Below are 24,950 nucleotides of genomic sequence, written 5' to 3' on the forward strand. Positions count from 1 at the left end.
CTCCACAAGTTCCATTCCGTTCTGTGATACAGATGTTTCCCGCTTTTTTCCGTCACCACGTAATTTAAACGAGCGAACGTTAGATGGCACCTCGTAGCTCGTTACAGTTGGCGGCGTCGCCGTCGCCATTTGCAAATTTACTTTTACTTGCCATTTTTTGCCGCAATGTCGAAGTGAGTGTTTTATTCGTAACGTACTTGTTAAAATCGGTTTGAATCCCGTCATTTCTCGCTTTCGGAGTCAACATTAATTGACTTCCATCGGTTTGAAGAATTAAGGTGAGTCTCTGTCGTTTTGTGGCATTAACGTGGTTTAATAATCTCTTAAAAATTCGTACAAACGGAAAGTTTGAAGTGTTACATAACCAACATACGACAGGTTCAAAAAGCACGGGCGTGCTTTATTTTGACATGCCTCATCCACCAGTGAGTCTGCGCGGTGCGGAAGATTTCTGTTTGGCTTTTCCCGGCGCCGCGAGACGGATACACCTATTCCCGTCAGTCACGTGGTGAACTTTCTCGGGTAAGGATCTCGCGCTTGGTCAAGAACCCCCATTTCCTAGTGGTGTAAGAGAAACCGACATCGAAAGACGGAAGAAGCCCGAGGAACCATTTACGTCCATCACGGTGCACCTTACGATCATCACCAAAGGTGAGTACCAATTTCTCATCTGCATCGTCATTAAAATCGCCCCAGCCGCTGTGCCGTTGAAAATCGTATATACTTACGGGCAGTAAAAATACATTCAAAGAAGCCGGTAGTTACAAGTATTTCATATTATTTAAACGATAAAAAAAAAAGAATTAATAAAAATAGGACAATTTTCTTTAGTTAAATTTTTTTCTCGATCAATCAACGTACCGATCTTTGATGCGACGAGTCGTGGATTCGTACCGTAAGGTAAATCGCATTTGCGTGAGTGCGTTATTAATTTGAAAGACGAAACCGTACGATGCAAGTAGATACACGGTCGATATCGTGCAACATAGCGTGTCTGCATTCGGTATCTACCCGGGTAACGCAGTCTCAATGTCCGATGATACTTGGTTACCGCATTAAATATGCAGTATGCGTCGATGCTTACTCGACGGCGTTCTACCTCGTGCAACTTCTTGCAGTTCGACATAGGAAATCCGCAGGAAAGCGCCGTCGTCTCTATAGCCTTTACCTCGACATGTGCTATTTCGGATCCGATAACGCTCGTTACAATACCCGCATTCACCGTGCCGCCATTCCGCTCGCGGAAAATTGGATTTCGTGCGGACTTCATATCTCGTTTAAATATTCCGCGCGCGCTCGTGTAACGTCTTACTGCGACCGAAGGGAAGAAATCGGAAACGCGACGTTGGGGTCTCATAATTATGTAATTGCGAGGAAAAGAAAGAAAAAGAAAAAACTCAAATTATATAATCTACTACACACTTTGTCTTCCACGTCTAATTTTTTTTTTGAAGTCGAACGTACGGTTGAGATTTCGAGAGCGACGCGCGTGGCGAGAGATCTACATTTATTTTTCGCGAATTCGCAAATCCGTTCAAAGACGAAAGGATCGGAGACACGAGTTTTCGAATGCTCTCTCAAGGGGGTTGATAGACGATTTTCATATTTTCCAGAAATGGAGTGCGATTTACGTTTCTTAGAAGAAGTGTGGTAAGCCGAGTTCGCGGTCTCTCGGGACGGCGTTGGTTCTCAAAAGATGAAATTTTAAAGAGCAAAAACCGCTCATAACGAAGTCAACCGTTATCCGGTGCTCGAAACAACGGTTCGGCTTTGCCGGATTTTATTTTATTTTATTTTATTTTATTATTTTTTTTCCTTCAAGAAATATTCGGGGAAGTTTTCCTTGGCTGATTAATATTTTAATTGTAACGCAAACTCGTACAGAATTGTGGTTTTGTCTTCGTGTGTTTTAACGTATATTGAAATGCAAAATTGTTCATGGTACTTATATTTTTACACGCTACTTTCATGCACTACTATAAATTCGATTGCAGCACGTAATGTTGATTCGCGACACGCCGTCCAGTTCTCTTATCAAAGCGATTAATCGGTAATATTTAATTGGGCGGCAAATTTGCGGTAATAAACCAAATGGTACAGTGGAGTTTATAAAACATTAAAAGTGTACGGCGTCACGCAGACGGACGTTATCAATTAGATTTATCAGGAAGTTTTAGCACACGTGCAAAACCACAGTGATGCATATTATAGCGGTCTTATGTACGCCAATATTTTTCATGGCACGTGATTAATATTTAACGAGCAATACGCGGAGCAGCACGCTATTACAAAATGAAATATCTAACGAAGCAATTTTGGTTCCTCGATTTTCACATCGGCAGGATATTTGCGGATCGAGCGAGAGAAACGAGGAAATGTTTTCAATGTAATCCCTTCGCGATGATAAAAACTCCGTTTCGTATCGAAACAGAATCGTATTTTCTTTTTTTTTTTTTTTTTTTACGCGGGTCAGGTAACGTCGACTCAAATTCAACGCAAGCGAAAAGAATTAAGTAAATGAAAACTTCTCCTTTGTGCGTTTACTATGCTTCTCCACCGGGTCCTCTGGGTTCTCGCCACAGTACATGTTTATGAACAGTCTGTCAAAGGGTAAATTTACAACTTTCTCGCTTTTATTTATGTAACTAAACCCCGTCGAGTTCTTCAATGTAATTGTAAATGTTACTACGCTCTTCTATGAAGACTGCGAAATCGCTCTCTCTCTCAAAAAAGCTGAAAGTAGTTTGTCCCAGGTAACGTCGTACAATTTCAAATTTCAATACGATTAAAGTTGAATCAGCTTCGCATTTAGGGAAATAATCCAATCTGTAAACTGCATACGCGAACGAGACGTTTGGGTGCATCGTCGAGAAACGAGACGTGAGTGGACGGGATATTTGATACACGATCCTTTGTGGTAATTCTGATCCTCGATTGAGATTAACGAACCTGACCAGCAAAACCCTAAGGGTCTTGCGACCCATCGATTGTCCCAAATTTCCCAAAGCGAACATTCGAAAGGGTGAGTCTCTCGAGGGCTCGCGGAAAGCTACAAAGGGAATTGCGAGATAACATTAAAAATTTAGTAAAAAAAAGAAAACATTTTGTCACACATTGGTTTTTTTTTTCTTTTTTTTTTAAGAGGACGAAAATATATCTGTAGATATATATATACGTTTCTAATACGAGAGGTTTTGAGAAGGAAAAAATAAAGAAGAGGTCGATATCCCGTTTAATCATAGCATTAGGTAAATTTTTTTCCCCTCGTCTCTTTCGTGGAATCATTCACGGGTGACATACGCTACGTCTGCTTCACTTTGATACCGCAGTCTCTTTGTGGGATCTGAGTCGTTGTTAATAACGTTGAAGCGCCGTCGTTCTACAGGGAATTCGTCAGCGTGAAACTTCGCGACGCACTTCGCCAGTCGATATAGGCGAAGAGATATTGAACTCTGTGTCGCATAAAAAATAGAACTTCAACCGTAATTTCGCGGAACAGGCACGGTATGCAACCGCTTTCGATCAGTCGCGAGAGACGATGTTATGAACCCGGCTACTATGACCAATGACGTAGAGAGGTTCGATTTTACCGAGGAAATAAGGGTATTTCAGACAGAGGTTGATACCGGTCTTACATCGGTGAATTCCAGATTTTGACGCGAACTACTTGATCGATATATTCGTATCGACGTAAACGCGAACCGTTGGAGCAAAGCGTACATTTACATCTTCGTTGTCACGACGATCAGACATCACCTGTATTTCTTTACCTGAAATTTTGTATTGCGGATTATTTTATTTTCTCACATAATCGTAGATTCGTTCCGCAGTAAGAATGTACCGCGATAAAAAGTCATTACTCAAACTGGATACCAGAAATTAATTTCGTCCAGTTTTTATTGGCGATTACGTCGGTGAAATTGTTCGGAAATTAAATTGCATTTGAGAGTGAGCAGTTTACGTCGAGAAAGAAATCTTGGTGAAGATTCTAAAGCGTCGTGGTACCAAATGCTGTCCAATTTGAAATATATTTTTCTCATCGTCGTTTAATTAACGATAAGAAATTGCAATAAAGTCGAAAAATTGAAATAGCCGCTTGTGAAGCAGTTTTTCCAATTCATTCATTTATTTTCAAACGATAAATTTTGTAGTCTGTCTATTCCCGAAAAGTCTACGCCGACCGGTCATCAATCAGTCGCACGAGGATATTCCTACTGCAATATGAAAACAATTATTACAAAATGCCGACATGTTGAATTGAATTGTCATAAATATTCGATTTATTACGTCGACGGCGCCTCTTCTTTCGCCGGTGATTTGAGCCGATCGATTATCGACTGCCACGAAATAATAAATGCCTCAACTGATTGTTTACACAGATGTACAGAGCGCCTATCGACTTTTAGATAGTTACATTTCCTCGGAGAGAGTCAATCTTATTTCATCGTTGTAATTCAGCGAGTTCGTCTTGCCGAGATAGCGCAAAAATAATTCGATCGTTCGGGCGGGTATCAATCTCACTTATTCCTTCGGATCTTTTCTGGTGGCAACGTTTATATATAAAATAGAGAGGGATGAGTGAAGCATTACCCCTTAGTGGATAAAAATGGAAGATATTTCCATCGTATTACACCCAAGCTCCTTTGTCACACGTGAATTCTACGAGAAAGCATTTCCGTTAGGTTCTCTCATGTGACTCGAGAATGAAACGTACCAGCTATTTTCTCCGCGTGACGGATATAACGAGCTTTAAAGAAAATTATTGGCGTTTAGACCCGCGTTTTCTAAACCGCGGCTGGCGCCCGCTCGATGATGTAGGGGGGGCTGAGTTTGCTTTTACAATTTTTGAAGAAACCGCGTGTTTCACGTCGGTTCAGATTCGTTAATGGCATCCCGGAGCAAAAAGACGAGAGACACAAGTAAAGTAGAAACCGCTAAAAGTGCATTTTCTCGTAACAAGTTTGTTAGTGTACTCCGAAGAAAGGTACGTCGGTTCGGCCGTTGCAACGTCGTGATAACGTTATGAATGAAATTTTCTAATTCAAAGTTGAATAAAAAAAGAAAAGAAAAAAAAAAAAAATTAAGTACATGAGCTTTTTAGTCGTTTTCATTTTTCATTCTTAGTCGTTCTTACTTTACAATACCAACGATGGAGAATATAAATACTAAAAATTCAAATAAATCTTTAATAAAATATTTTATATTATTTTTGAATAATTATTAATGACGTGAACGTTTCCAATTAATGTTAATTATCGTTGAATTTGCTATTATTATTTTTGAATGCACATTTGTCATGATTTTTCTCACGCTACCGTGGATTACTTTACGAAACGCTCGATGGCTTGTGGCAAGATTTACGCTTTGAAAAACTTCGGGTTAGCTTTACGCAAATGAATAGGACGGAAGTTTGTTTCAGCAAAGTTTTCAGAACACATCTTGCGGCTCTAATGATAAAGAGCAGAAAAAGGACGAGAGAATCGCGATAGATTTATATTACTTGCGTTACTACTTATTGCGAACGAGTCCGACGGTCTTAAGATCTTCCCACGTTACAGAATCGTGCTGTTTTCATTTTGTTTTTTTTTCTTTTTTAAACCTCATAACCTTTTCTTTTATGAGGGACTATTATTAAACCTTGTTGCTTGGCCTGGTAACATATAGAGATACATTACGGTCAATGTGTTTAATCCCGCGCTTTAACCAATATTAGGTATGCTTTTATCGTGAAATGCAAGAATGAAAAATAGATCTTCGTAATTACTAGTACAAATGCTAATGCTTATGGTATCTTGAACTCTTGTTAAAGTGAAACCTAAGGTTCACATTAAAAAATTTAATTGTTCTTTATTTAAATTCTGTGATTCTGTGCCGTAATTAATATTTTGATTTGCCACCACATAGTAAATTACTTGCCCGAATTATTTGCGATTGAATTGTATGTGTTCAATTTCGAGAGCGTGATTGCCACTAATGCAAAATCACAAATATCATTTGGTTGCATATATCTTCTTCGAGTGAATCGAGTCATCTTCATTTTCGTTAACCCCCCGGCATGAGAGCATAGATTAACTCGCGAAATCCTATAAATTCCACATTGACAGCAGATTTGGCGGCATTGATTCTCTTCTCCTTTCATCGACGTGTTTGCGTTGAATTTGATTGAAATAATTTAATTACGAGCACACATGCGCGGAAAGCATTTTAATTATTGCCGAATTCCGTAAAAGATGAATCAATGATGTGTTATTTAAAACAATAAGGATCCTCTTTTTTTTTCCTTTTCTCTCTCTCTCTTTTTCTCTCTCTCAAAGTCTTTTTCGTTGTATCATTAAGGGCGTAGTAGTAGTTCGGCTTAGCAAGGACCAAAAAAAGATCTCCAAGAGCACCGAAGCGTAATCTGTTTCCATCAATTACTGTCTACTGCTATTTTCTTGGTCTTCTTTACCTGTCTGTCTCCAATAAAGAAAGCCAGTGGCCTTAAACACACGGCGTAATTCTTCTCCTGGTACCCGTAACTTTTTGCGCTTCGCCGGTGTCGGATGTTCATTAATCGTTCACTATATTGCGCATTTATCGAAGTCATATAGGGTTCCGCTCCGTGATATGAGCTCTCAATAGGTTGCATCGATTTTTTAAATAAAAACCTTATTTTTATTTATAGCCATAGATACCAAGTGTCTATAAAATAAAAGAAAGAAAGTTCTTTGTAATACCTGGGATTGTGTAGAAAGAATTTCATACGGATTTTCCTTCCCGATCAATAAGGATTCGTTATTGAACCCGCGCCCGGCTCCTACGTCGCGAAATTGATCCCGCCGATTAATTATGCAGAAATGCTAACGAATGAGCAATTGAAAGATTTGCATCTAGGCGAGTTTCGCAGGCTCCTCGCAGCTTCGGCGGTATCGATCTTCCGCTGACAATACCTCGGAGATCATTCGATAAAGCAGGCTCGCCGGGCTACCGCAGTATTTACGTTAACTTTTCACGAGGGCGGCCAATTTTGTAACTCAGCGTGATTTTGGCACAAACAGGATGCATGTGGTACCCAGACACGTGAAACATACGATTCGTACGTAAAAGAAGGCAAAACATTTTACAATCAGACAGTCGTATAGAAAATGTCAGTAAAATGTAAGATTCGCCGGCGCGTAAGATTGTAAGTTTGAAAAGCGAGAATAGAGTTGATGCAAATATTGATGTTTCCTTCAAGGCGGTGGAATTTCAATAGCTCGTACTCATGCAAAAGCCGAGAAGCCGTACGCGGGCTGGAGAGTTAACGTAACAGAGATTGAACGTGTACGCGTGCCCCCTTTTTTTAATTTTCACCGTCGTTATTTCACCCGGCCGATAGTCCGGCGTGGAGTTACGGTAGCGCCGCGTGAATTAAATAAGACGAAGAAACCTATATCTCTCGACTATGCAAATGTTTTCGATAATATTCTCACGGTAGATTGAATTGGAGCAGTCCGAGATGAAATCGTTCGCGCGCGAAGACGCGCCACGGGCTGACGGGCGAAGACACTTCCGTTCGAGAGGTTTGCTAACCCATCTTCCGGTTCTGTTGTCCGGTGGAATGATAAAGGGAGAAATATATGCGCGCGTCATAAGTGCCATTTCGTCCAAACGTTCCCGGCGTATCTTATCCTCCGCGGCCATTCGGGAGAAGCTATTTCCCGCGGCTTCCTTCTCGAAATTGAAAAGAAGATAGTTTCTCGAACCACTGGCTATCTTATTCCCTTACATTCGTAAACAAAACCGATAGCGGTAGATGCAGCGGTAATGTAATCACCGCGTGGCTCAACGCCGCGATTCTCTTCCTGCGATTTTTATTCGACGTAATATGACGGTTTGTATCACATTTCTTTTTCCTTTTTTTTTTTTTTTTTTTGAAAGGTAACGAATATGAAAAACGCTTGTATCATGTATAATTCACGTGAACTGCACGACTTCGTTGAGGTTTATTATAATTTTGTCACCCTTGTGTAATTTACATACTGGGGATGTTTAATAAATTATTATCGCGACTGCAGACAATTTTAAAGTAAAGCGCATGTTACGCAGCGCGCTTTGTTTGCGTTTGAAACAACTTTGGAATCGTATTTCATTACTGTTAGAAAACTCGAAGTAATTCCTTTTTGCCCGACGCTAGTGAAATAGCAGCTTTAGTTTTGCATTTAACTATATAAATCCTTTTCATTCGTTATCTTGTTATTTTACTGGAATGACTGTTACTATACGTTTAATTATAACGTGAATGCGAAAATGCTTTTTTAATGTCAATCATCACGTATTCACTTTACGTTTGTAGTAAATGAAACTAGAACAGAAGTTATTATAGACGTAAAACGTGCGCGGACGCGGTAATCAGTCGTAATAAAATAGAAGCTTTTATTTTATACCTTTGGAAAAGGATTAAAAGTTGTAAACTATCAGAGACATAGTACGCGCGTGAAAAATAATTGGAAAGAAAAATTTAGCACAATTTACACTTTAAAGTTATTCAAAGGGATCGCTGAAAGACTTTTCGAAACTTGTAAGTACAATTAATTTCCTTTTGCGGTATTTAAAACTCACGCTCGAAAATTATACTATTATTCTCGTTCATTCGGGAGTTGTAAGAGTAGTTGAACAGCTGTACGTTCCCCCATAGATCGGAACAACGTTTGTACTTTACCGCAAGACACATCCATCTACCCTGTGACCGAGGCATGCCCGTGTGCCGGCAAACTTTCCGCTAAAACCCCGGAATGTGCATCCTCACCCTATTAAACTTTCGATATTTGTTCCTCCTTGCTCGCCGACTTATCGCGCCGAGCTTCGCCAAAACTTTCGCTCAATTTATTCTCACAAATTCATTCGCATTAAAGCATTTCACGAAGATTATTACATTACACTTTATTGCTCACTACTGAACCTGAATAGAGTTACATAATTGAGTCGCAGCTTTTCGTGCAATTTAATTAATTTGAATGGTGCGCGGGACTCCAGATGAAACGCGAGGCTGACAAATACGTGTATAAGGTGGAATATTATTTCTAATTTAATTTTAATTTTACTTGCAACAAGAAAATAAGAATTTGTTTCTCTTTTTTTTTTTTTCCTTTTTTCTTTTTTGAAATTTAAAGCTTGAAATATAATATTCGGAGAGCTTTTCAAGATCTTCCTACAACCATCATTATTTCTTCTTCAACGAAATCAAATGTATCGAGCTTTCGTGCAGAAAGGATTTGATGATAATGTTACACGAACAATAAATCGTCGTGAAATTCTTGTTCAGGAAGACAATGTGTCCTTTCCTTGAAAAGTATTCGTTTCTTATAAAAAGAACGTTCTTGCTGATCAACGGATAAAGGCAGCTTAATGCTGGTTTTATGCGCTACTTTATTGCGTGTAATGCTTTATTGCACGCGTTCCATTGCAGCATTACTGCAGATGCTGCAGTAGCCGAGGCTCGCAGCCGCTATGTAGGAATCCCTTCAGTTCTCGTGATCGTTGTTGTACTCTGCTTTTTTTTCTCTCTCTCTCTCTTTCTTTTCACGATGTACAAGAAAGCATCTGAAAAATGGAAGTTGCAATTTCTCGAGATTGTCCTGAGAAAGTGTTATAAAGAGAAGTGATGCTTACCTAGAAAGGGGAAAAAACTTACAATGTATGTAGGTCAAATATTTTCCGACTATTGTATTAAAAAAAATACATATAGTATTGTACGCAGTGGTAGTATTGACAATATATTTAGTTCAATATATTAATGCACGACGTAATTACATTAAAAAAAAAAAAATTTGATGGCAATGACGTAACGTTTATTTTACAAACGCAGTAGTTAATTACACGTTGATGAGGAAAAGAACAAAGAAGCCTTTTTGTTTTAAAAAAGTAGAATAAAACGAATCATCTTCGTGTACACGTTCCACGCTGGAAACCAACCAATGTTGCTTATTAAATGTTATATAACCAACTCACGTCATGTCGGTCGACTTTACATAATAGAATCGGTCGGTTTCAGCACATAATAAATTTATCTAATAGCGCCGGTTATTTTCAATCAATAGATGTAACATTTGAGTAGGCGAATGAAAATTATGCCATGATTGCGGTCTAGAAATAATGTCACGGTTACAGGAATAAAATTACCGTGTGCGCGGCACTGTTAAAAGTCTTACGCGTAACGCGATTAAACATGTGCGCACGTTTTGATCCATCGAGTTTTTCTTATTGCGCCTTATACTTTATCGCCCCAAGGTTAGGTGGGATCTTTCTTGCGAAGTGGGTAAAAAAGCCACGGCTACTTTGCAGCTCCATTAAATCTCGCGCTTCGTTTAAGCGTCGCGATTATCTTTTCTTCCGCAACCGCGAGCGAATAAAATATCAAAAAAAAAAAAAAGTAGGAAGACAGGAGGGTATCTTAGACACGTAATTACTCGCGTGCTTCGTGCACACCCCGATATTTGTTGCCGTAACTTTCTCACCCCTTGTCCAGGGTTCACCGGGCTTTTAGCTGTAAACGTGTTCCCGCTCTGAAATATGAAACTTTGGGATTTACCGAAGACTTTTTTTTTTTTTTTCCTCTCCTTCGGCGAGCAAGTGCCATTGTTGACGGGATTTCTGCACTAAACTGCGCCATAAAATTCGGATAAATCTTTCGGCTTTATCGAAACTTATTTCAGCGATCATAATTCGTTATACGACACCGTATAGCGAGTAATGTTTAGCTTTTCACCGTACGCGGCAGTGTCTTGAATCCTTTTCCTTACGGCGCTCTTTTAATAGAAGTACCGTAGTATCATAGCAACTTATATTAGCCGTGTACATTATTTATGAACTGTAGCGGTCGATAGAGACGCTCTTTCATTATTAAATGTATAAGTACGCTTGAAAAATATTCGTAGGTTTAAACGCGACAATTTCACGGTCGAAGAGCACGACGGCCGTGTGCGATCGATGATCTCTTAATCGCGTCTTAATTGGGAGGTCCAACGTAAACGTTCGAATACGTGAGTTATGGGAGAAGATAAACCGCCGTAAGTCGGCGAAATTTAAGTGGATTTTCAAGCGTCTCCCTTATCGGGAACGTTCTAAGATTTAGCGTGGCGCTAAACCAAAATGCCGAAACCATTGACAGGAGAAAGTGCAAATGAATGTCATCATTGCATCGCCACGATGAAGTCCTTTTTGCTCGCGCAATACGCGAACTAGAAATACGTAACCGATATATCAAACGTAGTCGAGCTTGGTCCCTGAATAATGTATGAGAGCGAGCGATGCGCGAAAAGAGAGGCACATTTTCAGCACTACTCTTTTTTTTTTTCTCTCTCTCTCTCTCTCCTGTATTTTACGAGATACGCGTAGCTCTATTTCTCATTTTTGCCCCACAAGTGCAATGCAATATTTTTCATGTAAATCCATTCAAACAGTACGTCTGAGAGAATCTTATATTACAGCGCGCATTCAGTTTCCTAGAAAACGAATGTTCCTTAAAGACAACTGAAACTAATAAAGAAGTTATTCCGGATTGAAGCACATTTATTTATCAAAAATCTTGGTTTAACTTTAATACGGATTTTCGTCCGTAAAGTTAAAGGTAAAATTATATATTTAAAGAAAAGAAAAAAAAAGAAAAAAGAAAAAGGAAAACATCTTAATTTTAATACAGAGAGATTGTCTTATAGAAATAGGTTTGAAAATTAATTTATGGGGACGTAGACTCGGAGTTCAATTTTAATTATGTTGTAACTGTTTTATTAACAAATCTGCATTTTAAATTGCAGGCCGTCACAGCAGAGAACATCTCATTGTGGAGGGAAGGGATCGGCCCAAAAGACATCGTCATGACGCGACGATCTCGCCGGGCAAACGTCACGATGCCGGCGGGAGCGGTACGTTCATGTATATTTATCCGTAGGAAAGCAGACATAAAACGCGATAAAAATTTAATTAAAAAAGTTTCAATTCTTTCGTAACTGTAATATTTTACCGCGGCGTTTCGACGATCAACGAAATGAAACCGAAACTTTTGAACATTCGCTTGCAGGTGACGTGACAAAGATCGAAGTGGTGCTCGAGGAAGCGCCAGACACCGTCGTCGTCAATTCCATGTCATCGGAACTGGAGGCCACCACCGAACTTAATTCGACCTTCCCCAACGGTGAGTCTAATATTTTCATATTACTTACAAGTAAATCGCGTGCGGTCCCGGGTATATTTCATGATTTTGTTTTGTGCCCGAGTTTTTCGCTAATCCAATACCGTTTAGGCACTTTTCACGACCGTTATCCATTTTGGTTTTACGCGAAGCTATATGCGGGCATGTTCACCTGACGACACTCCAGAGATTTGCGAAAAACTGTTGGTGACAGAAGATCGATCGTGTAATTTTTCTTCGGGAATAATAGCACGGCAGGCAAAATTTCACATAAACTCGGTGTATCTGCGATGAAACGGGGTATACACGCGGCATTATCTAACGTGTGATGAGAAAAAGAGGATTTCAAATTTTTGTAATGTGTTGCGTACTCGCAATTACTTTAATTAACGTTCGCTTACGTGGTTTTAATTTAATTTTAATTTCTTAAATATGCAAATTTACAATGCATGAAAAAAAAAGTCTTTGTCGTCCGAGGAGAAAAAGCAGAAGATTTAGAGCGGATATAAATTATGTACGAAACGTGGTCTCGGGCAATATGTATTCTACGTACTGCGCGGGTGTCAAGAACGCGTATGCGAGCATTGTATAATGGAATCTGTCCGGTTCTTTCTCCTCTTCTGATTTTCTACGTGATAACCCGCGAGGTGAAGTTCTCTCTTTGCTGGCTTCGTCCGAGAAGGCGGACATCAATTTATCAGTTCGATCGTTTGCCATGCGAATGCACTATGAAACATCGCATAGACGGCATTGTAGAACCTTCAACAAAGGTTCACGTATGACCGAACATCGAATTCTACCCCTGAGCGATATTTCCCGGAGTTTATTTTCTTGGTTGCCGCCAGCCAGACACATTCGCGTAACTCGTGGATCAAAGGGCGCACGTACAAGAAATTAGGTCACATTATCGCGATCGTTGACTTTAATCTTAGTTCTAATCTATATTAATAGGAAAGCCCACGCCGCGCCGTTCTTTCAACATTAATCTTTCAGCTCAACCTTGTAATTTCTTTGTTGCGCGGTTTTTTTTTATGTACTTTGTCCCTAAGAAAAGCGGTTTAATCCGGGGTTGCAGGAACAGGTGCGGTAGTGGTGCGAGCCGAGGAAGCTTTAATTGTCATTCTCGTTCTGATGCTGTGGGTGGCCGCCATCGCCCTGTTTTTCAATCGATGGGGCAAGATCCGCATGCTCGAGCCGTACCAGCCGAAATTCCAGCAACAACATAGACAAAGCTGCACCATAATAGATTCGAATCAAGTTCAGGTAAGTGCGTTCATACCCTTACGCATGCTTACCTTTCTGCCTAAACTCTCTTATTTCATGTGGATAGTTAGGAAACGTTCGCTGTTAGAACGTATCGAGTTGCACCATCGGATTGTCATAATGCACGCAATTCGCACATTTTACATGACATAAACAGCTCTTTGCATGTTAGACTAATTCTACATGGCGCCGAGAACTTTGTGGATGTAATAATTCAGAATTATTAAACAGACATCCTACACTAAAGCGGATAATCAGATAAAAGCAGATAAATTGTTTTTTTTTTATATATATTTTTATATATTTTTTTTAGAACACCGATCGTACGCGCCGCTTGCCAAAGTTCGAAACGAATTAACTAATTAATATACTAATTAACAAAATTATATTTACTTAACAATTTTTTAAATTATTGCGATTGATCGGGTATTTTCTCTGAAATTTCGTGAATCGAATATAATTCTGGGCGATGTATTATTATCGCGATATATTTAATTAAATTAAATAATTTCCGAAGTTTCTTCGTGAACATGTCAATCAGATAATAAATTCTGTGAAACACCAATGCCGCGGTTCTACATGCACAGAGAGCGATATGAAAATTAAATTTCTCCCGATACATTCATGCACCGACGCCGAGGTTCTGATTATTTTCCATTTAATTACCAAAATAACGGCGCGAGCCTTGCAGAGTTATAGCGCGCCGCTGAAGGGTAAACTTGGTATGTTAAGCCGCCGTTAAAGGAGATTTGCAAACTCATAGGTCCGGTATAATAACCGCCGTAAACCTATCCAAGATACTGATACTTAAATGCGACAGTGTAGCGCTAAATGTTCCAAAAACGTTATAATTAAATAAAATGTAATAACATTTGCCTCGGAAACAGTGCGTCGTAAATTTTAAAAGAAATGCCGTAAATTTAATTTGTTAAGCATGAAATATTTTATCTCCTGAGGGATGAAGACATTTTATCTCTTTCTCAATAAAGTTTACAACCTAGTAAACACGCATATGCAACGTGTCGTATATTACGGCATAAGCCAGCATATCTTGGGTAATCTTGGCACGAGCCTATATGAGAAATAACGTACTTTCTCTACGTTACGCGCGGCACGGAAAGCTTCTTTGTTCTACATGGATTTTACATAGGGATCATAAATTCAGTTGCTCTCGCTGGACCCTTAAGGTAATTCAGCTTTAATCTCAGATCGTGCCGTTTTTAGAAAACCGAGTCAGAACTGTCTAAAGCACCGCGGAACGAACTCCGCGCCGTTGTAAAAGTACGCGAAACGGAGAATTATTAATCACAAGTTTGAAAAGGAGTTTTTTCTCAAATTGAGATTATTTTTTAAATGTCATCCTGTTACTCTCCGATGTTAACTTACTTCGAAAAAAAGTCAGGAAAGACGTCGAGGAAGTCTTCGAATAAGTTGAAATAGGTTTTTTTTCTTTTTTTGCAATTTTTTAAGGATACCGTGATTGCGAGTGGACTTAGAGAAAAGGAAAGAGGAATATATCCATTACTTTAAGACGTTGATATCTTTATTCGTTCCGTATTTCATGCGTTGCAAGAGGTGAATCTTGCAGCGCGCATTAAACTGCTAAACGTATTTATGCCGGGTTATTTTTCATTCATAGATAAATGCAAAATAGACGAGAGGCTTTACCGCTGCGTCTTTGTTGTAAATTGATTCACGAATAGTTTCTCGCTGGAAACGGGAGCGTTTCTCATCGTGGTCGGATGCGGGTAACATATGCTCTCGTAACTCGTCCCGTTTCAAATGATCGTGTATACTTGATGATTTCGTCATACAATGGAGAAAAATGCGCGCGAACACGAAGCGATTTATCATTCATTTTATCGGAATACCCAGAGATCGCTTGATCCCCGCAGATTGATTTTCGCGCGTTGCAGATTAATGGACATCCACATGCGGCGGACGATGCAAGTTTAAATTTCAAGCCAGCTCGCCTTGATTTTCGGGCCAGATTTCGGAAGGAAAATATGACGGTTTTGTTGGAGGAAATTTTTTTTTTTTATTTTGATAATGAAAACAAATAAATAAACCTAAATTAAAACGAGAAAATTCAGCGCGCGTTAACAATTTCATTTATATTAAAATTAAGCTTGCGATCCTATCATCCAGAGATGAATTTTTCAAATATAAATGTATCAGATTTAGCGTACTTTTTTTTTAATTTTATTTTACAATATCGTTGCATTAGCGCTTTTATTATTTATGTAACGCGGTAGAAAAATTTTTTTTTTTTTAATTTTTTCCAAGCAAATAACGCATTGCGTCTGGAATCGGCCTTTATCGGGCTGAATATTTCACGATGTCAATCGCATATATCGGCGCTGAATTTACCGGTACAAAGGAATACAAATCACAACGTGAATAGGAAACGTCCGAAAAGGGTGCTCAACAGCGAGCGTTCACAGGAGCTCGATCACCTAGTCGTACTGCATACCAGTTGAGGTTTTCACGAACGATATAGTTATATAGCCGTCCATTTATTTCGCGTAAAATTTTATTTCTCGATATTGACGTTGCATTTTTTTTTTATCGCGTCAATTTATCGCACCGGCGATACGAAAGCGGGGAAAATAATCCCGGGTTATGTTTAACCGTAATATATAAAAATATGTTTGAAAAAAAAAAAAGGGCGTGTGGGTTTTTATTACAACGACAGGCTTCTTCTATACGTGCACACACGCGGGTGAGAGAAATGCATGTGCACGGTGAATTTTGCACGAGCACGTGTGTTCCGCGTCCGTGAGCTTCGAGCAATTACTTTCAGATAGGAATCACCGTTTGCCAATATGTATTTCTACATCCATGGTAATTCAATCGCGAAAACGTTCGATTGCATGGGCGTTTACCACGTCAGAAACACACCGACCTCGATTCTATCGAATCTGCCAAATAGTGTGTCTTAAAACTGTACACCGTCTACGTAACCGACGCTCAAGGGTAGCTGGCTCGAAGTTGTACATTTAATTCGCGAATACGCTTAGCTAGATCAAAATATTACTTCATCAGAGTACGAAGCGCCTGGAATCTGGCTGTAGGCGTGTGACTTAAAGCACCACGATTTCAACGATTTAACGTCGCGACATAAATTGACCTGTATCCTTTGCGCTACGAAAGAAAAATTGATGGTAGCAACGGTAGCTCGTAGGCGACACTCGGCTGGTCGAGAGTTCTTTAATGAAATTAAACGAAAACTATTCTCGAAATACCGGTGTAATTCTGTTTAACCGTCCCGACTCGCGAACTATCGTTCCGATTGTTCTCTATTAGTGAGACTTCGTTCCAGCGTAGTTACAAGAGGTGCTCGAGTTGTCGAATGCCGGATCGACGATTTCGAGAACCGTTGCCGCGGTGTACCTGCTTGAACCCGAATCCCGCGGGAATCTTCCGAATATTCGGTTTAACGTCCTGAAAGGAGAGCCGGCCGATCCGTTCATTTGCAATATCGGGCGCGAATGGATTTACTATTGTTCTCTAAATTGTTCGAGTGAGTATTTGGTAGGCTTCCAGAGGATTACCTGCGGTTAGAGGTTCTAGAGTCTCTAGAGGAAAGTTTGTGTCGCGTATACACAGTCTGGCATATTAACACCACTGTCGACTTGGCCTATCGTGCATATTCCTCGCTCTGCAAACGAATATCTTCCCGCTCGTCAAACAGACTTCGGAATATATCCATAAATCAACGAATCTTGGATTTACATACATCGTTTATGTATTCTCAGATCTTCGAACTGTCGCAAAGTGGTAATTTACCTTTCCACGTGATTCGCAGAAATGCATTTTACTTGAATTAATGCGTTACCGATCAATCATCCTGCGGCTTCCAGGACTTAATTTTTTATTTATTAATTTTTAATTTTTTTTTTTTTGTAAAATTGTAACAATATTTTCATTATGTCGCAATCTCCAATCTCTATAAGGCGCGACGATTATGCTAATGCTTGCGAGTAACGGCGTGATATTGCATGCAATATTCAGGACAGCATCTGTATAATGAAGCGGTACGCCGAACTGTACATCTGCGTACGAAACCTGCAATTTGTCATTCTGAGTACACGAGAATGCGTTATACCGTGCCATCAAACCCTTAAACCGCTGTTGTGCTGTAAATTACACGTATTTTCGTTTTGAAGCTTATCATCCCGATGTCATCCCGTTTTCGATGTGGGTATATGTGTTCTCAGATCCGTAATCCGATGCAGCCGCATTAAAGCGATATCGCTGTCCCGTACAATTTTCATGATTGATGAGGAAGCTGCGGGGAGTAAGCCATCGGAGCTTGCAGCGACTTTCGATCACACGAACGAATTAATTTCGTTGAAGTACTTTCCTGTCGTGTAGCTATAGCAGCGTGATATAATATCTGCCGTGGCTGCGATAAAATATATCGTTAATACGGAATAAACGGGGTACATAAAGCAGTAATTTCTTAGCGTTTTATTTGTCGCGATAAATGTCACGTAATAATCCCGTAATTATTATATCGCAGGCATTCTGTTTGCTTGCGCATTAGCTCTGTAAATAGGAGAATGATCGACAATCAAGCGCAAAGTTAATGATGACGAACGGGCCAGTCCGAGTCGGATAAATTGCGGAAGATATTTAGCGAATTTTCGATGTGTGCTCGGGGCACTTCATTTCGATTGGACATCCCGTACACGCCCGAACGTCGAACATTCTCCGATAATTAGGATCGCGGGAATTCATTCCCAGTATCTCCGATCGTATAATTCAGGAGTTGAGTAATTAGTTCTGCAATCTCTTTCTCTCTCAAAGGCGAGCCGTTGTACCGTAAAAATAAATTAAAAGAAAAAAAAAAAAAACACCCCCTTGAATTTTTATTATTTAAAAATTGCAACGGGAAAAATTACCGGCAAGATTTATCGTTTAGAATGCGCTTTTTATCGGCGCACTTGATTTTCTTTATTTAATAATAGTGCCTTGCACTACTCTCTTAGGGAGGATCGCGAAGAACCGTAAATTGAGTAGAGAAATGGTGGAGTACGCGTTTCCATCCGCTTTTGCATAATGCATGTAAATGCAGCATCATCCCTGCCCTTTCAGCGAGCTCGCGACATCCGTAATCTCGGAAGATGCAGCGCCCACCGCGCCTTATAAAATCTAACGCGATAGCAACTTACGCTCTGCATCCGGGATAACATATACCCGCGTCCTCGCAATGAAAATCACGAGGTGAACAGGCGCGTGCCTTTACGCAACGCCCGCTGTCGCGCGTCGCATACGAAAGTTTTCTATCGCAGCTTCCGTGCTTGCATAGTTTAGCAAGCTTACCGATGGCACGTATTACAAACCGAAAACTCTTAAGGTGTCCTATTTACGTCTCGCGAGGGAAATCTTGTAACGCAATCTCGATTATAATAGAATTCAACAGAACGGCGTTATAACCCGATTTTGGCCTTGCACGAAGAAACTTCGATCACGTTGGGAAACTTCATTTACGAAGGAACAATATTATCGCGGCCAGCCGCCGAGGCTTTTATAAAACAAATTTCTCTCGTTATCACAACAATACTGTCACGGCCATTAAACTCCCGTCGCTCCTATTAGAAAATCGTGTCAACGTGTACGACGTACACACGTGCTTCTATACACCCGGTCACGTTCCTATGTTGGATCTAATGCGTCTGCACCGGAGGAATAACCAGTCACGTATCCCGATATATATCTTCGCTCTAAATGCTTCTGCGAGAGCACCATCATAGCTCGTCCATCATTTATACGGTTACAGATATACACGACCATTCGAGAGATTTAGCTGAAAAATACACAAAAAAAAAAAAAAATAAAATTCTTTTTTAGCATGTGGCTTGAAAAAAAAAATGGATCTGACTGTATTCAGTGTATACACAATTACACGCGCTTATGGCACTCAGTCGCTTAGCATTAATGTTAACAGAGAGCTTGACTGTTGAAATCGTCCTTTGTCACATTGCTAACTTAGCAAAATTGTTATTAATTATCATAATCGACGAATATATATCCCATCATTATTTGCGCATATGTTTCTAGCCATGTCGCGCAAGTCGATAAAAAAAAAAAGAAAAAAAAAGAGAAAAAGGAGAATTCAAGCTTTATGTTGCAATGCACATTTAGAAGACTGCTGTTACAACATCCTAATGATGTAACATCATGGCAATCGTAAGCAGAGTTTCAAGATAGACGGATTGTTAGGATTTGCGAGGTCCTTTCTCTTGTTTGCAGTCCCGGAGCTACTCGAAATGTAACATCCACTGCGTGGAGCATCCGGTGCACCAAGTGAGCTGCGTGTCGAGCACCGGGCCGGCTGCCAGGCTGCGCCAGAACAGCGTGTTCGTGGGCTCGAGCACGTCGCTGCTACCGGCCAGCCAGGAGACGCCCAGGCGTGCCAAGAGCGCGTTCGATCTGCAGTCGCTGGTGCACGCGGAGAGCGCGGGCTCGCAGAACGACGAAGAGGACGGCGACACCCTGAGGACCCTCAGGTCCATCGGCGAGTCGTCGCGGCTGCTGCAGCGCGAGCGCCGGCCCAGCGTCTACCAGTTCGACCGCATGGACGTCCTGGCGAGGCCGACGTTGCAGCGGGAACGTGGCATGAGTATCTGTCACTTCGACAGGACCGACGTCCTGGTCAGACCGCTGCAGAGGGACCGCGGCATGAGCATCTGCCACTTCGACCGGATGGACGTCCTGGCGAGGCCGACTTTGCAGCGCGATCGCGGGATGAGTATCTGCCACTTCGACCGAACGGACGTTCTAGCGAGGCCGATGCAGCGCGATCGCGTCAACAGCATCTGCCACTTCGACAGGATGGACGTGCTGGCGAGACCCACGTTTCCGCCGGGCAAGTCCCTGCTGCGGGAGAGACGCGTCAGCGTGTGCAACTTCTTGGAGAGGGACGAGGAGCTGCCGGGAAGCAGAACCTCCCTGCAAAGGGACAAACGGCTGAGCGTCAGCAACGTCGAGAAAATCGAGACTCTCGGGAAATCGTCGTCGCGCAGAGATATACGTGGTAGCAGTAATATGCTGGATGGCAGGCAGGAAAGCTTAACGAGATGCGGCACGACCAGAGAGAAGACCAGCACCGTACACCACTTCGATCGTCCATCCTGCAGCAAAACGTCCGACGTAGTGCTCGGGTATAAAGCGACGTGCGTTTAATCGCTTCGTCGCTAAAAGTCTGAAGAACGCGCGAAGAGGAAGACGACGTTGATACCGCGGCGACGGTCCAGTCGCGGGAACGATCCTGGACGAAATACGGCTGTGAAATCCTTTCGTAATCGCTTATCGCTTCGATACTATTTTCAACGCTTGCATTATTATATTTGTTTACGAGATCTTTTGAAAAGTTCCACAGCCCTATAGGCGCCGACGGCCCTTATCGAACCGCCAAGGTAAAAGTGCGATAATCGCTTTGTTTAAAACTGCTGTGTGATTTTAAAAAGCGGCTTTTCTCTTATTTACCAAGTCGCGCGATAAATGTCGCTTCGACCACGCTCGCTCATTTCGCAAATGGAGAACGGCCAGGAGAAATATTTCGCGTTCATTTCTTGCACGTGTGGAATTAAGTGCGCCTCGGGTTTTCAGGTACTTTCCGGAAATTAAAGGTGTGTCGCGCGGACATGCAACAGAAGAACGTCTTTTTTTTTTTTTTTTTTTTTTGAAACGCGCTCTCCTTTTTCTCAGTCCTTTTCTCTTCGTTTTCCATTTGTATTTTTCCCTCCCCCTTTTTTATTTTTTTTTCTTTCGCCGCAGGCTAAACGTAATAACGAAGCCGCCCTACTGCGCGCCGATTTAGTCAACCTCATGAATGATACATGACGAGCATTTCGTTGAATTCGCTCGGGAAACGCTGCTGAATTTCCCTTCGTTACTCAACGATTCGCTAATGGCATATTCGCGAGTCTCGCTGGCTGAACAATGAAGCCGTAGAATACGGATATACCGGGCGGATGTATCGCGAGTCACAGCCGCGTCGATTTCCGCGATTGTTCTGCAAGAGAACGACTAGCCAGCGGTTGGCAGCTCGTTCTTTCGCCGACGGGGCTAATTCGGACGGTCCGAAATGTTTAATTAATCCTTAATCGCGGGGTCTGACAAGCGGCCAGCGTATAATTAGTCCCATGGAAAAGGAATCGATTGACCCAACTTTATTCTCTCTTATCAACTCTATTCAATTTTGCTCTCTTTTTCTCTCTTTCTCTTTCTCTCTCTCTCTCTCTTTCTCTTTCTCTCTATCTATCTTCTACTGTCCTAGCCGTGATTATAGACGGAGACTTTTTTTTTTCCCCTCTTTTTTTCCTTTCCCTTCAGAATGTAATCCCCATCGTAGGGAGCGAACCGTAGAAATTACTCTATTCTTCGGAGAGACGAGGTCTCGTAGCACCTCCTCTTCCTGTAGACGTACGGGCTCTCGCAAATTGTCTGCACACACGTGGCGACGTAAATCGGTTGAACGCAAGAACATATTTGCCAAACGCGCGCCCGAACGTTCGATCTTGTGGATGCCAGTTCGAATATCAAAACGGAGGAAAAAAGGAGCGGTACGTGCTCTCAGGGATTATTATTTAAAATGTTTTTAATCGCGCGCGGCTGTACAGCCCGCTCTAATGTAATCATCGAGCGTGCATTCGTTCCTTGCAGTTTAATTAAACGCCGTTACAGAGCCTATTAATTTAGCTAATGTCGAACGGATTGATATCGAATGCATCGGACGGCTCGTTAATCGAACTCTGGCCGTTGGGTGTACGAAACGCAATACGTAATCCGCGCATTACGGCTGGTACGTTTACATTTAACGATCCTAACGGCCATTAAAATTTCATTATCGCGTAATGGGTTTGATTGTGCTCCTCGTTTCGGCGGGTATGTCATAATTCTCCGCGATTAATGCCTGTCGTAAAGTACAAAAGCGTTCAGAAGCATACTATTCTAAAGCTACCGACACAAGAACTACAATAAACGCATACCATATCCCACAAATATCCGTAGCGATATAACGAAATAATTACCTATATTTTGAATAATTAGTAGATTTACATGTTGCATACATACATAATGCGAAGAAAAAAAAAAAAAAAAGAAGAAAACTGATGTCAGATATTTTTCGGAGAGCCTATACTATATTTTTATCTGCCGGGATAAGAGCGGGCAGAGCTATTAATGAGATTATTCCTAGCGTCTAGTTCCTTCGACATTGGAAGATGTTACGGTACGCGGCTACTTCGGTGCTGTAGAGAATCTCTTATGTTAGCGAGATTCGTAGCTGTACACGTGTTCGTAGCGCATTAAATCAAAGAGATGATCTCGTTGAGCATTTGATGCATTATCTCAACTTACAATCTGAGAGTTTACGCGTTAAGAAAATCAAAAGCCAATTGAAAAGAAGAAAAAGAACGTAACTGATACGTGTTAACCAGGTAACTCGATGCGAACATTTTTCAATTTATTAAAGGCCCCCTGTCTGCTATATGATGCTTTAATTAAAAGTGCAACGGCGTCAGCGTAAAAAAAAAAAAGAAAAAAAGAAATATAATAAAATAAAGGGAGAAGAAAGTCAACGCTGTTTAATCCCGCGCGGCGGAAAGCGGCCTTTAATAAAACAGAATATTACTGTAAAATTCTCTCGCATGCATTTATATAAAAGCGAGAGCGCGAATCTCATCGCGGACGTGATTATCACTTTATTTCTCTCCTGATGTAATTGCACTATTATGTAATTAAAAAGAGAAAAAAAAAAACTCGGCTCAACAACACATTAACGTACGTGAAAAATTTACCTCATCTACGGTAGTCAATACATTATCGTTCCAAATGGTGGGTTATAACTATTAAAGAATATATGAACGTGCGATATGGTTTCTTTTTGTGTAAAATGAAGTAAAAAAAAGACTATTTCTCGCGTTAAGAGCCTCTGTTATCTTCATTATGGAATTTTATGAAAATATTAAACGGAGTTATAGCATTCTCGTGATCCCTCAGATCAAAATTCATTAACAAGGGGACCTTCTCTAATTAGCCAATGAGAATATCGTAGAATATCGCAATTATAATATATATATATATATATACTTATGTAGAGTATTCAGACCAAATGTAAGCTTTAAACCTTAAGACTACCAAATATTAATAGTAAAAAGTATATCGATAGATTATCTAATTTAATTTTACGACTTCATATCTTAAATGTTCGTATCTTTGACAATTCAGACTGTTGAATCAAAAGATTTTGACAATTCTAAAAGTACGTGTATTTTTCATGAATGTCCGATAAACGTTGAGGCACGCAACATGCATATGCATCTCTTTTATTTTCACATATATTTATTTTAAACGTAGAAATGACAAAAAGTTTCAATATTAATGAAAGTACTGCTGAATATTGCACTAGGGTAAAACTTTTTGTGGTTTCTGAACGAATTCCAAAACGTCGGGCATTTTTATAACAGATTTCCTCTTGCATTTATTATTACGAAGAATTTAAAGTGTTTAAAGAAGAGTACAATATCAAAGAACCACTTACGAATAAAAAAAAAATTATAATAATAATATTAGACTTGGATATAATTTAAAAATACCCGAGTGGAAATTGATTCCCACCGTTACATAATAATTAGCTAGCCAATTCATGGTTCATCTCGTGGCTGTCTAGCAAAACTGTCCAGCACTGAGCCAGAAATGTAACACTCATTATTACTAGCTAATAACGAGCTAGAAAAGCAGATTAGCTAGATAAATTTCCACTCGGGTATGATAAAACAACTTGAAAAATTGCCATCATAAAGGATTTGCGAAGTGCATAAATAGTTTAGTTAAAGAACGTTTATTAAAGAAGATAATGCTTTTAAATTATGTATTATAACATGTACATTTAAGTTAGTTTATTAATTATTATTTAAAGAGCTAAATATCTAATATAACACCGTTTAATTAACACTCAGTTAATCGACGTCGATTTTTTTATAATTTATCATTATGAGAGTTGCATCGAGAAAGTTTTCTAGTCATATGACGTTCAGATTGTATGTAGAAAATAATTTGTGAACATGTTAGCAAATAATTTTTTACATTAAATAAATATTATTTGAAAACGATATCGTTGCAAGTGTTTTTAATAAAGAACGTTTAATTATTCTTTTTTAATTTAATAAAACTTTCTCGCGTGCCATACTGCGGTGATGTTTTAGCGCCACCGGAATTACTAAATTAATTCCATACGTTATCTTATCTCCATTGTTAGTTTTAAAGAGAGCGAAACGACACGCCAGAAAATTGTGCTTGTGCTTTCGCGAGCTCGAGAAAAGATTGCCCAGAGGCTATCGTTGCGATAAAGCGCAATAGAGGCAAGCGAAATGCACAGGGTTTTGTGAAATCAGTGGCTCTTTCGCCAGCCGGAAATTTTCGTGAAAGCCTTCTATTTCGGAATATCCTAGGCTGCGTTGCACTCTTTTATTCCACGATGATTATCGTACGTGATGAGACACGTTATTCTCAAACCTCTCGATTTTTA

General features: G+C 40.3%; 1 protein-coding gene across 4 annotated transcripts; it reads left to right on the forward strand.

Annotated features, from left to right (window-relative positions):
• Position 1: 1 nt before the first annotated feature.
• LOC139105772 (uncharacterized) lies at positions 2-22,530 on the forward strand. 4 transcript variants are annotated; one of them, XM_070662061.1, is made up of 6 exons: positions 2-278; positions 355-651; positions 11,775-11,882; positions 12,038-12,151; positions 13,224-13,411; positions 19,670-22,530. In XM_070662061.1, the coding sequence occupies exons 4-6, from the start codon at positions 12,100-12,102 to the stop codon at positions 20,600-20,602; spliced, it is 1,173 nt and encodes a 390-aa protein (XP_070518162.1). In that variant the 5' UTR covers positions 2-278; positions 355-651; positions 11,775-11,882; positions 12,038-12,099; the 3' UTR covers positions 20,603-22,530. The 4 variants fall into 4 exon arrangements, with proteins under 4 accessions (XP_070518162.1, XP_070518161.1, XP_070518160.1 ...); XM_070662060.1 differs by having other exon boundaries at positions 379-651; XM_070662059.1 differs by having other exon boundaries at positions 2-651.
• The last annotated feature ends 2,420 nt before the right edge of the window (positions 22,531-24,950 follow it).

Source organism: Cardiocondyla obscurior, linkage group LG09 (genome assembly GCF_019399895.1).
Source record: "Cardiocondyla obscurior isolate alpha-2009 linkage group LG09, Cobs3.1, whole genome shotgun sequence".
Taxonomy (NCBI): Eukaryota; Metazoa; Arthropoda; class Insecta; order Hymenoptera; family Formicidae; genus Cardiocondyla; species Cardiocondyla obscurior.

Bases quoted from the DNA above. Each gene is read 5' to 3' on its own strand.
- LOC139105772 (XM_070662059.1), top strand. From the start codon at position 12,100: ATGTCATCGGAACTGGAGGCCACCACCGAACTTAATTCGACCTTCCCC. The intron at 12,152-13,223 runs GTGAGTCTAATA...CCGGGGTTGCAG, and splicing joins TAATTCGACCTTCCCCAACG to GAACAGGTGCGGTAGTGGTG. The intron at 13,412-19,669 runs GTAAGTGCGTTC...TCTTGTTTGCAG, and splicing joins TAGATTCGAATCAAGTTCAG to TCCCGGAGCTACTCGAAATG.